The following is a 16375-nucleotide window of genomic DNA, read 5'->3' as shown; positions in this document are numbered from 1 at the left end:
ATTAGAAATTCTTGGGCTCTTGTAAAAGCATTCCGAGTTACTTACTCATACGTGCAAATACGTCGTTATAATGTAGGTGTGTTGGTAACATATACGACTCAGTACCCTGTAATATAGCTGTCATATCACATCCTAATTGAATCACAGATTATAAAGCAAGACTGTGCGACTAAATTGAGATCTGAGAGAGTGGTATTCACCTCTGTCTGCGCTTATACTCGTATAAGAATAGTGATATTTATTTATTTATTTAATTAACACAATATAAACTTGTCAGTGACAACTTTTTAATAAATAAGGTGTCAAGGCATTTATCTTCGAAATATTCTGTGCCTACCCTACTCTTTGATAGAAACTCTCGCATTCTTGTTTTTTTAATCTATACATATAAATAATACCCATAAACAAGCTCTGCTTAGGGACTAGATGGCGCTGTGTGAGTTGTCCTGAGTTATTCAAGAGGAAGGTATATGTATAATTCATGCGAGTTATACTATAGAACAAGTCGATAATCAAAGATTTGTAATGTATCCTTTCGAAGCCGGGGCGGGTCTCCTATCTATACATATAAATAAAATTGGTGTGTCTGTTTGTAGTATTGAAATAACCGTTTTTTAGTACATGCATATGAATATAAATACGGTACATAAACAAAAATAACATTTTTTTACAATTTTTGTCTGTCTCTCTGTCTGTTTGTTCTGGCTAATCTCTGAAATGGCTGGACCGATTTAGACGAGATTTTTGTTTATTTTAGAAAAATAAAGATAAATTCCACGAGGATCATGTCGCGGATACAGCAAGTATTTTATATAAAACCTTGTTTTATTTAAAATCAGTGGTCTTAATCGTATAATAAAAAGAAGATTTTAAAAGTAATTCAGTAATATCGTGAGATCGAGCCTGCCCGACACTGGTTGTTTTAAAACCATTTATACAAATTAATCCGGGAGACAGCAGTAGTCTCGCCTACATTGTTTTATAACAAAGGGGACATATGACTTGCAGCTCACCTGATGGCAAGTGATTGCCGTCGCCCATGAGCACCAGCCACACCAGGGGAATTGCAAATGCGTTGCCGGCCTTTTAAGAAAGCATGCTTATGCTTTCTTATTTTCCTGAAGGTTTCAATATCGTATCGGAAATACCATTGCCAGAAGATGCTTCCACAATGTGGTTGTGCGTGGAAAAAAGTTTCTAGAAAATCGCACTGTCCCTGCTTTTATTCCTGATCCCTACTTTTATTTATTTACTAGCTGACCCAGCGAAATTCATAACGCCTAACAGTCGATTCGATTTCTTTAGTTTTTTAATACTATTCTTTTATTAGGACGCCCGGTCAGCTATTCAGATCAAAAATGAAAGTTAATAAGACAATAATTATATTATGTCAAAAATATAAATTATAAAACACCTGAAATTAGTTTAATAATCAATAAAAAATTATAATTTCACATTTTTTATTCTGGTACCTACTTATTATATTTTTGCTTATTGTAAATTAAGTTTTATTTTTATTGTAGTACTTTATGAAAAACGATATCCCCAAAATGCCAACTTCATCGATAGTAGGTGCAATAAAACGTCCTGCATTTTGACCTCTTAATGCTATATGATATTATGTACCAGCTAATCTTTAGGTAGAATTAGAAAGCGTTGTAGGGTTACTCTGGTGTATGATGATTTACATATATCCAACTAAATATGAGTAGATCAAGTACTGCATTCACCACGATCCGGCGATGTCACCAGTTGACAATGCCTCTGGCTGTCCCATAGAAGACTAATATCTTGTAACAACACACAATACAGATCATTCTTAACTAGCTACTCGCCTCGGCTTCGCACGGGTGTACATGTATTATATGGGGGAAAAGGGGATTATCAGTGTTAGGGTTCACATCGATATTGTCGAAAAATCTGATATTTTATATTAAAAGAAGGTAGTTTCATTATTACTCGGTATCGTTAAACTAGTTGCATATAACCCCACTCATATCTTCTCTGTATAAAAGGGAGGGTTTTTGTAAGCCGCGGCATTCGGTCTTTGAGCACAGGATGTGCTGGTTGTATTTTAATTGCTAAAGTGAATTGTGTTAGAGACATAGTTAAATTAATGTTATATAGTTGTTATTTTATTATAATATCTACTTTTACTAGTACATAGAGTTGATATATCTTACATTGTGAATGGCATGAATACATTCGGTGGATGTGTCATACAATCTTTTTAAATTAAATGAAGTTTGTTTTGGAATTACTGGCTGATTTAAAAATATCTCTATTTGTTTGGTAAAAAGAATTTGAGGGTTGTTATACCTATTTGTTAAAATTTCCCATGCTGTATCATAATTTTCAGAGGATACATGCAGGTGTTGTATTAATCGTTCAGCTTCACCTTTAAGTTTTCCTTTAAGGTGTTGCATCTTCTGAGCCTTAGTAATGGTAATGGTTGTTGTGAATGGTTTCAGTGAATAAATCTAAGAATGTGGGCCATTGGGTATAATTTCCAGTAAATGATGGAACCTCTATTTGAGGTGTTGATAAATGGATATGGGTTATGGACGCTAATTTCATATTTAACTCGCGTTTAATTTTTTTATATGATTGCTCGTATTCGCTAAACTCTTCCTCATATGATATATCTCCGCCTTGTAATATATGATCTATTTGAAGGTGTAAACTGTCAATAACATTCCACTTAGTTTGTACATTCCTAAGCTCATCTTCAATCTCCCACTTCTCTGTTATGGTGTTTATGCTAATGTTCTTTACTGATCGATTAAATGCTCTAAAATTCGTTCGTTGTAATGCTATTAAGTTGTCAATTTCACCACTTGGTTGCGTGGCCTTATCCTCCTTTGAATAAGTGGATAATATCTGTCGTATGGACTGATACTGCTCTTGACAATATTGGTAAACATTTCTCGTAAAATATTCGGACTTGACATCTGGTTGGACCGACAGTTGTAAATGATTTTGTTGAAACTCTCCCCAGAAATTATCTAGAGTATCCAGACGACGCTGAATGTAGTCTACAGTCTTTCTTGAGGCGGGATCTTTGGTAAAATTACTTCTGATCTTATTAATGTTCTCAAGAATTTCAGACTGGCGTTTGTATAAACCTTCCATTTTTATTATATAATAATTAGAATAGTCTTACTTGATATTTGATGCTTATCTGTTTGTAAATGAGGCGTAGACCGCTGATCTTTGATGTTGACGTTTCGAGCAGTATCGCTCGAAGATGATATAAGCTGCTGATGATAGTCACAATGGGCACTGATAATGTTTATTTGCACACCACTGTATAGAAATGTCTGAGACGTCCTTGACTACGCGGCACGAAAGTCAAGTCTCCCGAGGAATAAAAAATAATGTTCTGATTTTAAATTGGTTCCTTGCTCGAAGGACCAAAAAAATGTAGGGGTTGTTCCTACACTTGTTGATAATGATAATTGATAGTGATAATTGATAATCTACGGGGATGATAAATAAAAGATACGTCCCGTAGTGAGCGCTTGATGTTATACACTGATTTATTGTATAGTAATATATGTATAGTGAAATGATATATGCTACGTAAGTGATAATTTATAAGTATATTATTGTTATGGTACGGTGTTCCGTACATTAGTAATGTGGACTGATGATCTTATTTCTAGCAATGTACCATGTCAGGTTGACCTCCACGCGGTTCCCCCTGGAAATTATCATGATAAATTCATGGTGAATTTGTCATGATAGGCTAACTGACCTGACCTCATACTCATCTTATCATCCTCCACTGGTGCCCCGCCAGCGTAGACCGTTGGCGCGAGCGGTGCACCATTCCATTATCAACCCTCAAAAAAAACCATCCTCTAGAATCACTCTATCTATTAAAAAAATCCGCTTCAAAATCCGTTGCGTAGTTTTAAAGATTTAAGCATACATAGGAACGGACAGACAGCGACCGCGACTTTGTTTTATAATATGTAATGATGATAATATATTTTTTTTAAATGTTATCAATTTATTAATTTGAATATATCGAATATTTTCGATTGTGTGTTTATATTTTTGCTACGATGAACCATTTGCCATCATGTGGGTCGTATCGTATGCTTACGTACCACCATTCTGGTAGAAAGAAATACAAACCTTCAGGTCACCATATACGCTTTCCTTCCTTTTGACAGCCTTTTTATTATGTAATTTAGATGGTATTCATCATCATGACATCATCCGTAGTCTCCTATAGGCAGCATTTGATGATTAGCTACCGTAACTCAGCATTAAGATATTCTTCCACTGTATCTTACTACTCAATCTTTAACTGAAACACACTTTAAGCAAACTATAATAAATATGAAATAGGTGCGCGTTTACCGCTAAAAAGAATCCATTTATCGTATCTCCTCAGTTTCAAGACACTCTCCTTGATGTGAAGCCAAATCTCGAGGTCCTTGGCGTTGATATATCTAGTGACGTTCAGTTTTGCGGTCATTTGGAGGACAAGGCTAAAATAGCCTCAAAAAAGCTTGGTGTGCTCAGTAGAGTGAGACGGTATTTCACGGCGGCCCATCGCTTGCAATTATACAAGGCGCAGATCCGGCCGCATATGGAATACTGTTCTCATCTCTGGGCGGGAGCACCACAATACCAGCTACTTCCATTTGGCCGCATTCAGAACCGAGCAGCCAGAATCATTGGTAATCAACGTCTATGTGACAGACTTGACCCATTGGCTTTGCGGCGAGATATTGCATCTCTGCATTTTCTACCGCATATATCACGGGGAGTGTTCTGAGGAATTGTTCGAATTAATACCAGCTGTTGAGTTTCACCACCGTACCACCCGCCCGAAACTGAAATACCATCCTGATCATCTGGGTGAATGGCGGTCTTTCACAGTGCGGTTTTCTAGAAACTTTTTGCCTCGCACAACCACATTGTGGAATCACCTTCCAGCAATGGTATTTCCGAACTGATACGATTTTAAAACCTTCAAGAAAAGAGCTTATTCCTTTTTAAAAGGTCGACAACGTACTTGCAATTCCCCTGGTGTTACGGGTGCTCATGGGCGGCGGTAATCACTTACCATCAGGTGAGCCAAATGCTCGTTTGTCCCCTGTGTTATAAAAAAAAAAGTCAATATGACATGTTTTAAGGCATTTCCCATATCCCTCTCCATACAACGCAAGCTACAATGAAAATTTTCCAAAATAACTATTTAAACTCGTTGCAATTTTGTACATAAGGCCACTAAACAGTTTACACTATTCAGATTTTCTTTATACAAGTTTGTATTAGAATTACTCGTAACTGAAAAATTCAATTTTGATCAAAAAAAAGGATGCATGTAGCTCATTTGTATGAACAATCCAAGCTATTTCACGATAAAGTGTATGTAAGAGTCAAAGTCAAAGCAATCGTATACATACAACACTAGAGTCTAGAATAACCTAGAATATTCGGTCAAGCCGTAGTTCTGCTTATTTCTATCATACATAAGATAATCTATACATATAAATAAAATTGTAATGTCTGTTTGTAATATTGAAATAACCTTTTTTTATTATCTTATTGTATATTTATATTACACCCAAAAAAATAGTGCTGGTTGGTAGTTTGTATTCTCACGTTTCGACTTGTAAATGTAAACTTACAAGGAATATTTAAAAGAGCAACACACAAGTTTCTTGCTCGTTCTTCTTGTGATGAGACAGCTTTCTGAACGAGTGGTAGATAAAAAACAAATGGTTATATCTGTTCAAAAGTACTTAAATTAAGTTTATTTGAATAAATGATTTTCTATTCTATTCTATTCTATTACATGCATGTGAATATAAATACGGTACATATACGAAAATTTTTTTTTTATATATTTATCTGTCTGTCTGTCTCTCTGTCTGTTTGTTCCGGGTAATCTCTGAAATGGCTGGACCAATTATAACGGGACTGTTATTGGCAGGTAGCGGATGTAATAAGGAGTAACTTAGACCTCTTTAATTTTAGAAAAATAAAGTTAAATTCCACGCGACCGAAGTCGCGAGTACAGCTAGTCTTCTATATAATCACAATAATGTAATTCAGCGCTGACAATACAATTCTAGAATCTCGAAAAATCTAGAACAATCTAGATTGTTCGTTAATACCTGTAACTAGATCCCTGAGTGCAGATTGTTCATTTACGGGTACAGGCACGATCCGCAACTATTTCCGACCTGTTCAAACAGCTTGTTATGTAATTAGTAGAGAATTGCTGAATTATTGTTTAATGACTTGCTGATTTTGTTGTCAGTTGCAACAAATTTACGTATTTCTATGTTGTTGTGACGCGTTACCGGTTTATGTGTTTATAATATTGATCAGGAACCTTGTAAAGTCGTTGTTATTTGTTAACTATGTTATTTATTAAAACTATTATTATAAACTACTAACAGTGCCCTCTTTAAAGTTCTTTAAAGAGCGTGGTTTTTAAATAATGAATAAATTAATGAAATAATTCGGTGCCTAATTAAAGTTTAAAAATGTCATTGTTATTATTATTAATAATGATGCAAGATCGTGGAAAGTGGCAAGAGCTCCACCGATAAGAGCGTAGTTTTTAAATTATGAATCAATTAATGAAATAATTCGGTACCGATTTAAAGTTTAAAAATGTCATTGTTATTATTTTATTGTTAATAATGATGCAAGATCGTGAAAAGTGATAAGAGCGTGGTTTTTAAATTATGAATCAATTAATGAAATAATTCGGTACCTATTTAAAATTTAGAAATGTAATTGTTATTATTACTAATAATGATGCAAGATTGTAGAAAATGACAAGAGCTTCACCGATGAGAGCGTGGTTTTTAAATTATGAATCAATTATTGAAATAATTCGGTACCTATTTAAAATTTAAAAATGTCATTGTTATTATTTTATTATTAATAATGATGCAAGATCGTGCAAAGTGACAAGAGCTCCACCAATAAGAGCGTAGCTCTTAAATAATGAATGAATTAATGAAATAATTCGGTACCTATTTAAAATTTAGAAATGTAATTGTTATTATTATTAATAATGATGCAAGATCGTAGAAAATGACAAGAGCTCCACCGATAAGAGCGTGGTTTTTAAATTATGAATCAATTAATGAAATAATTCGGTACCTATTTAAAGTTTAAAAATGTCATTGTTATTATTTTATTATTAATAATGATGCAAGTTCGTAGAAAATGGCAAGAGCTCCACCAATAAGACCGTGGCTCTTAAATAATGAATGAATTAATGAAATATTTCGGTACCTTTTTAAAATTTAGAATTATTATTATTTTATTGTCCCCATAAATATTTCTGGTACAAACATTTGAGTCTGATCCAACTGGGTGTGTGACTTATCATGAACATCTTATTGCAGTTGTCCACACAATATGTCATTTTGTCGTCCTAAATCAAGATACTATATAATAATAATATATAACTTCACGACGGTTATTCTCGATTGAGTAGTCAGAAAATGTCTACTATTTAACTGATTGTCCAGTGATGGAATGAAATATACCATGCGAATAAGAGCGCATGCAAAGATTGTAAGGGTGATCAGTTTTTTGGAAATGATGAGTTATTTCCAGTGTCTTTATATAAAAAAAGCTATGGCCACTGGTTAAACACTAATCCTTTTATTAAAACAGTAAAGGGATGGCTCTGTTCAGCAATATAGTGCCTATAATTTCCCCTATATTGTTAAAAACAGAAAAAACCTCCACATTTTGTATGCATTTAAAAATAATGTATTAAATTAAAGAAATGATACGCACATATGTATAAATACAATCAGGCGGCTCAGCCCTATAACCTTTAATGAGCAATTCAATATGCTTTATAAAAATTAAATGATAGCATACGTAAGTATTATTTATATTATTAGAATTATTATTATAGGTATAGCCCATAAATAATAAATAGATTCATAAATTCAATGAACAATTTAATGTACCACAAAACTTATTTTCACTCTACTAATTTAACGGTAACGTCATCAATATCCATCAAGGACATACGGTGATAGGCCATGACCATCATCAATCACCGATGGTAGGGCATGTCACCGCATAGGTCAAGGAATCGCGGGGCGGGCGGCTGAGCGCGCGCAGGGCGGGCGCGTGCGTGGGCGGCTGATTTGTTTACGGCGGCAGTCCCGCGCCAGCGCCGCCAGCGCCGGTCCGCACCGCGAGCGCACCCTATCCAGTTCACGGTCGCTCTATTACCGGACGGCTATTTCGGCGCATCATTCCGAACGTAGTATTCAGTTTCGCGCGGGCAGGTGTGCGCAGGTCGAAATGCGAGCCACCCCTACGTCCTGACACATGTGAGCCGCGGCCATGGAGCGACGCCGTCGCTCACGCCTCGACGCGTCGGAACCCATGACGAAGGCAGTGAGACGCCGGGAGAAGCCGCGTGAGCGGTGGCTCCTCACCCGAAAGACATGGAAGTACATGTCGGATGCAGGACGCCGGCTGATACCGGATGGAGCACAAAACCGTCCTGAAGATGTGCCACGAATAGAGGCATATTTTCAGGAAGTGTGCGCCAAAGAGCCTAAGTTCTTGCTCTGGAGGAAGAGCTCTTACCCTGGAGCGTTGCCGCGACCACGACGTAAAAAACGTCCACGTGGTGGCTCTGTTAGGGCGAGATCTCCCTCCGATGAAATCCCACCACCACCAGTGCGTCCTACTGATCTATTCATCAGCCACACCTCAGGTGGACGCTTTGATATCGCCAAACTTAGGCGAGATTTCTTCGCAACCCCGCCTTCTTCAGCTTCCACTTCGGGATACACTAAAGGAAAAACAGTAAATGATGGGGCCTCCACTCTAACCCCTGTTGAGGATGATGAAAACAATCTAGTCGATTTATTGCGCAAGTACCTGAAATTAGAAGAAGAAGAAGGAGTATCAAAAGTATCAGAAAGCGAAGAGCTAGTGCGATCTCTTAAAAAGTATCTTAAGCGGGAATCTGAACGCACTCCCACCGATACTGATACAGATCCAGGTCAGAGGACCCTGCTGGAGAACCTTAGCAGATATTACGGTAGATCGTCAAACAGGGACCATATAGTGCAGGATATATTGACCGATAGGAATCTTTTAAAAAGACTATATCATGATCTTCGTAAGACTAAGCCATATAGAGGCAGTAGAGGTGGCGGTGGAGCCGGTGCCGGCGGCAGTGGTTATGGACCTAGTGGTTATTCAAGTGCGACTAATGCTTGTGCGCGAAATTTGCTGCGGCCACGGACTATTGGTTTTATACGTAATAATGACGGTGAGGACTCGTTACGATCGCCGCCGATGTCACCGCCACCGCTCATTGAAGTTTTCAGTGAGTCATTGGAAGATAAGTACGTCGATAGTGGAACACAGACTGTTCCAGTACCGGAGGAAATATTGGTTGAGTTGGAAAGGTTGTATCGGGAGAAGCAGGAAGTGGCAACCGTTCCAACGAGCCCAACGAGTCCACCTCCAGATCGGAGGCCTACACGTCGTCGTTCTAGCGTAGACCACGACGACGTATCTCAATCCGTTAGCGATACAATTAAACGTTATTTGCGAATGGCGAGAAAGAAAAGCGTAGACGCGGATAAAGCGGATCAGTTTAAGCGAATAAATTATGATAAGAATTTGCGTAATATAAAGCCTAAAGCGCCTGGGGTAGTGGACGATGACGGCCCGCACAAGGGTTGTCAGACGGAAGAAGCGTGGATATTAACGTATAGAGATTTGCAATTCGCATCGGTAGCGTCAACTCCGACCTCACCACCTTCTCCAGCGTCGCCCTCACAGTCGCACTCGTTTCTCTCTACGTTGCTGGGTCGTAGCGCACCTACAGTTGCTCCCCCTCCAGGTGGCATGCAGAAGTCGCGGTCCTCGAGCAGCGTGGTGCAGAGTGTCAGCAAACGGCTATGGAGGACGAGGAGCCGAAGTTCGAGTCGCGCTACAGCTACTTGGACGCCTCAGGTCAGTCGCATTGTATTCTGTGTTTTGGGCTCGTTGTGTTGTTGTATATTAGCTGTGCCTTAGTCTTATAGGCCATGTGTTATTCTTATGTATAACCTGCTAATTCTGTAAAATTTCATCAAAATCCGTCAGTAGTTTTTGCGTAATATCCATCCATACATCCATCCACCCATCCATACTCACAAACTTTCGCGTTTATAATATTAGTAAGATACTTATCACCATGTTTACTCTTGAAATCAAATCTACAAACAATAGTTTTGGAATGGATCATCCAGGTTCATTTTGCCCTTATTTTTTTTACTATTCGACACTATGTATTCACAAAAAATATTATTCTTGTAAAGCTGTATACAACATTTGTTTGCAAGAGTAGTAAGAGCCAAGATTCTTGTCTATTCTACTTAGATAGATGCAATATGAATATAGTATATTCAATAAATAATACAACTACTAATCAACAGTCTTTATAAAACTACTTCTGTTTGTTTGTCTAATGTGTATTTCAAATAAAATGGTACTGATATATATGCATTCAATAAATATATTTCTGTATACATGCAACTCTAAATTTTCACCCATCTATAACCCCTATTTTTAATAGCGATTTTAATTTGCCATATAAATAAAACAACATTGCAGGATCAGCTAGTATTATTATAAAACTCACAGGTATTGAACACATAATGATGGAAAACTGTGCAACATTAAACCGTTATTTGCAGTATACACTTTAAAATAACTAAATGAATAATGATGTGAAAACATTACGGCAATATTTCCGTTATTCACAACGTCTTTATATGTTGCCATAACAACGCGATTTCCACTCGTCAGACAGATGGCTGAGCATACCACATTCATCTCATAACAAATTGGCAAATTCGTTAGCACACATAAATAGTTATCGTTACCAGTAGGGATGTCTATATCCCCAGTTCTTAAACCATCGGTAAAGTTACATATCACTAAAGATAAACGATAATAATAAAAAAACATCTGCTTACCATGTTAAGGAAAGCAGATTTTTTTACATTATGTATTGTTATGGGACATCCAACTATAGGTAAAGTTATGTACCAATGATACACATCACTTACTATTGAAGATAATTTAAAAAAAAGTGCTAAATGTTTGTATATTAAACAATTATTAATATTTGTTAAGGAACATCCATAATATTTTCCTCTAAAGCAGACAACGATGAAAAGATCATTACGCGGTAGAACTAATAATAAAAATATCTAGAACAAAACAAAGTCTATTTTGTATGGCGATAAAAATATTTAATAAACTTTCTGATAACATACTAACTCTCTTTAGAATATTATTTCGAAGAAAACTGCATGTATGACTAGTGTAAAAGTGTTTCAGTTCAATTAAAAAGTTTATGGAAATTAAATTGATAAATAAGTATATTATGTGCCTGAGGGCATGTAGATATACATACAAACAATTATTTACCCTGGACAATTCACACAGCGCCATCTAGTACCAAGCTAAACAGAGCTTGTGTTATAGGTATTAGACAACTGATACATAGATACTTTTTTTTGGAAATACTTACATAAATACATGCATAGAAAACGCCCAAACCGATACAAACAATCATACTCGTTAATACAAATGTTGGTACCGTGCCAGGAACGAACCCGCGATCATTGGAAATGAAGCAGTGCGCTTAACCGCTAGGCCACCGAGTTCCTCTTTTAATTTTCATATACAATAACGTAACAAAATATATCAAAAAACAGTTGAATAATTATAAGTAAAGATTAATCGACTAGAAAGAATAAGCAAATTTTGCCATGTTTTATGTAACATCAGATATCTAATGTACCCAAAATATAATACAAATAAAGTTATTATTATTATATTTAACAGCCTCGGTAGTCTAGCGGGTGTAGTAATCGGTGGGAAATCGGAGTCTAGTAGTAGGTTTTACTTCCGATGGTCGCGGATTCGATATAGATCTAGCACAGTACAAACATTTGTATTCATGAGTATGATTGTTTGTATCAGTTTATGAATTATGTTTTTACGAAACAAAAATATATCTATGTATTTATATCAGTTGTCTAATACCCATAACACAAGCTCTGCTTAGGGACTAAATGCCGTTATGTGAGTTGACCATAGTTATTCAAGAGGAAAGTTGATATGTATAATATAAACATGTTAGTTATAGCATATTATGTTATCTGTGGTTATAGTATAGAACAAGTCGAGAATCAAACATTTGTAGTGTGTCTGTTTGAAGCCGGGGCGAGTCTCTGGTCTATACATATATACATATAAATAAAATTGGAGTGTCTGTTTATAATATTCCAAAAACAGTTTTTTACTACACGCATATGAATATAAATAAGGTACATACACCAAAATAACATTTTTTACAATTTTTGTCTGTCTGTCTGTCTGTTTTGTTTCCGGCTAATCTCTGAAGTGGCTGGACCGATTTTGACGGGACTTTTATTGGCAGGTAGATGATGTAATAAGGAGTAACTTAGGCTACTTTTATTTTAGAAAATAAAGTTAAATTCCACGCGGCCGTAGTCGCGGGTGCAGCTAGTAATTAATAAATGTAATATTAAAATTACAGTAACGTTGATATTCTTGAGTTGTAGTTGAGTAGTCCACTATTAATCGGCCAAGTAATGCCACATACGTCACTCAGACCTTCGCATAAAAAAATAAACCTTTGTTTCATCTTCATAAAATCTATTATGAAACGTATCAACGTGGCAAAGAATATAAAATGTTATAACTAGAATAGTTCTTGTTTACATTCCCTGTCGAGAATAACTGAAGTATATAGCTTCTATTGCCGTTACACTCAAGTTTGAACTCACTCACAATAACTCAGTTGCTATCAGGCAGTTTGTAATGAGTTAGGAGCCCACCTGATGGTAAGCGGACCTCGTTTTCTGGAAGTGAGAGTGAGAGTTTTTCATTAGGAGCGAGGTCCCCCAGCGGAATCTCTATAATAGTGATTCCCAAAACAGTCTATATCGACCCCCACGGGTCTATGACAAACTGCAACGACGACAGCGATCATCTAGTTGTTTTTACTTTATGTTTGTAACACTAAACTTTACTACAACTAAAAATTTACAAAAAATCAATACCAGTTAAGAATGAGTGGTCTAACCAAAACTGATAAATATGGCAAATAGGGGTCTACGACATAAAAAAGTTTGGGAACCTCTGTTCTAAAAGATCTACAAGACTTTTCTAGAACAACGTTACACAATGGCCGATCCATAGCACACGTGATAACCCTAGTTTTTCAAGCGTCTATAGGCTACGGTAACCGTTTACCATCAGATGGGCCGTATGATTATTTACCACCATCGTAGTATATAAAAAAAATCTAGTGGGCGCAATGATATTGTCATTACTAAGGAATAGAAATGTGTTATTTATATCCAACATATTTCTACTCCACTTCATTAAATCTCCGCAATGGGGATAACTGCAGTATATCTCATCCGTCATACTCGTGAACGCTTGTGGGGACTGGTCTTTTTAGGTTACGAACACTGATTAGACTATTTGCTTTTGCAATAGCATATGCTGGTGGTCCCTCTATTCTCCCAAATATAATTATAAAATGAATCAGCCAAAATTAATTTGAGAAGTATAGGAGCTGATTTCTTGTCAGTTCTTTTCATCTCGGAATCATTCTAGATCAGATCAGAACTAACAGTAGATTTGACATATCATAAGAGTCTCTAATAGATCATATATTACTATTATTATTTATGTCTATTCATTCTATCTTGCGCCATCCACCACCTTCTGTCTTTTGTCCTCTACCCAAAGGTTGTCTGGAAGAAATCTCATTAGCGATAAGACCGCCTTTTGTCCCTAGCCTACCTTTCTGTATATTATGAATATTGTTTTTGAGGTGCGATAAAGAGTTATAAATAAAATAAAAATAAACATAATATTTTGAATTTGAATTTAAGTGCAATATAACAGTATTTTATATATAATTTATATCCTAACTGGATATTATTTATTCTAATTTTAATTTTAAATTAAATTATAACTCTACAGATTTTAATATCTATCTTCTAATTTTAATAAATAAATAAATGTAATTTTAATTTAATATTATTGCAATTTTTTAACGCGAAATGCTGAATAATATTAAAAGAACCACTTAACAAGACCACGACCTTGGTGACATAAAAAATAAAAATAAAACAGCTATAAAAGCACAGCTGCTAGTAAAATAAGAAATATTTCATTGTATTAATAAATCCAATTCGTGAAAAATTTCCCTATGTTTAATTTAAAATATTTTATTATAATTTAACTTCCCAAACTTTTATAATTTAACTTTAACTGCAAGTGACAGATGTGCTAGATGCACATCTGTCACTTGCCTAGGGAAGTTAGTTGAGTATATTGTGTAACATTTATATTTATCTTCTGGTAGTCCATAAGCTTATTCGTTATTCAAATCAAATGAAATAAAAACAAATATCATTTATTCATATCTTAGCAAATATTTAGCAAATATTACTACAACTTATTTATCATTAAAATTAAATGAAATCAAAAATAATTTATTAATGTTTTAGCAAATATTACTACATAAAATATTTAAATATCAAAATTTAACAGCGTTTGTTTATGTACGACATTTTTCATTGTCATTATTTTATGTTGCTATTTAATTCTCGTAAATTCGACCTTCACGGCTGTCACCCCAGATAGGGTAGTTAGTAATGTTGATAACTAACTGCGCAATGATAAATGCAAAAGTACAAAACCATTCCATAAAACCTTCGAAATGCCCTCATTTCGGCAATTTACGCATTGTCGCAGAAGAGGGATCAATGGCCGTTCCCGCTTTAATTTGGTTTGTTATCGGTGTTTCCATCACTGGAGAGTTTGACAGAATTATACCACATTTCGAAACTACTACCGAGGTAGACTATTACCGATTCTCGGTTTGCATTTGTTTGTTATTAGTGTTTCAATTGGAGAGTTAATCAGAAATATAGCACGTAAAGTTATTTTGGTATCGACTAGATTTGAACTCGAAAAACAGTTGGGTCGAAGCCCCTTAACCCTCTCAGATCGATCCCTCATCCAATTCAAACGGTGATCGAAATTACGACGGCCTGAGCCGAGGTTCAAACCCCTAGCCGTGCCCTCAGACTGAAGTCGAATCCGCCGAAAGCGGGAGTTGGCCTTCAGCCGCTCCATAAGTCCTTCCGCGAGTTTGGAGAGTTTGTCAGAATTTTACGACTCAAAGGTGTATTGGTGTCGACCAGATTTGAACTCACAACCGTTGTGCTCGAAGACTGGCAGCAAACTACTAAGCCACAACGTTCGCTTGTTATGTTTGCAGGTTAAATAATTTGCTTGCTGAAGTATTGTACGATATATAAACACAGCGTACCACGTGTAGCTCCGGTAATTGATGGCTCTGGAAACCATGAAAAGGTTACCAAGTAGGTATCCCTTCTTGGAATTATTTAAATAATTAATTCGGAATATGACCTAGTTATTTCCTATCCCGATTCAGAGTCAAAAGTCGTGAGTTCAATCTTGGCGATGTTAAAAATATTGTTTGAAAATTTATATTCATTCTATTTTATTAAAATTGACAAACTTCACACACTTTCACTAACAATTTTTTTACAAACTTTGAATGTCATATTTATTTATATTTAATCAACACCCTAATAATGTGTTTCAAGCCTTAAGATTTTAAAAATAACTATACTTCCATACAACCTTTCATCTCCCCTTGAAATCACTTACAACCCTTTTTTGCACTAAAAAGTAGCTTATGTTCTTTCTCTGGGTCTAGACTATTTGCGTACCAAATTTTATTTAAATCGGTTGAGTAGTTTTAGTAGACAGACAGAGTTACAGAGCATTTATAATATTAGTAAGGAAGTAAGGATTATTATTATATCTGACTCTACTTTGATGGAAATACTGGTAATTAATAAATTTAATCCGAGAGACAGCGATATGCTCACACCTTCGTTAGACCCAAGTATGGCATATTGTATAATCGAGAGATATTTTTTACAAAGCCTGTAGTTGCCGAGGAAAGTCAGCAACCCTTGTGTTTCAGGCGTCCATAGGCGGTAACCGTTTATCTTCACATTGGCCGTATGTTTGATTGTCACAATAGTATTTTTTTTTATTGAGTTGTTTGGGCTATTGTCAGATGTGTAGCACCTGTAGCACTGCGACCTACATAGATCTATTGTGCTCGCCCTTTTCAGAGTTCGCTACCTAGACCCGTCAGGGACAAGAATTAAAGGATATTCTTAGGAGCGATGGTTTTTATCTCCTCGGGAAAGAGTGTAAACTTTCCAAAGGAGATATTTCGTTTATGCATGAGTGGGCT

At 35.9% G+C, this 16375-nt stretch overlaps 1 protein-coding gene across 1 annotated transcript in view; it reads left to right on the top strand.

The window, feature by feature from the left end:
* The first annotated feature begins 8199 nt into the window (after window positions 1–8199).
* The window catches only part of LOC131845183 (uncharacterized), a 55662-nt gene continuing 47486 nt past the window's right edge, over window positions 8200–16375 (top strand). Inside the window, exon 1 of the mRNA XM_059194220.1 lies at window positions 8200–9990. Within this exon, the coding sequence (XP_059050203.1) occupies window positions 8356–9990 (1635 nt within the window). The 5' untranslated portion in view covers window positions 8200–8355. The remainder of the gene's footprint in view (window positions 9991–16375) is intronic.

The sequence above is a fragment of the Achroia grisella genome, unplaced genomic scaffold (genome assembly GCF_030625045.1).
Source record: "Achroia grisella isolate CSIRO2021 unplaced genomic scaffold, CSIRO_AGI_Agris_v1 utg460, whole genome shotgun sequence".
In the NCBI taxonomy this organism is placed as follows: Eukaryota; Metazoa; Arthropoda; class Insecta; order Lepidoptera; family Pyralidae; genus Achroia; species Achroia grisella.
This window is presented reverse-complemented; position numbering and strand designations above follow the sequence as displayed.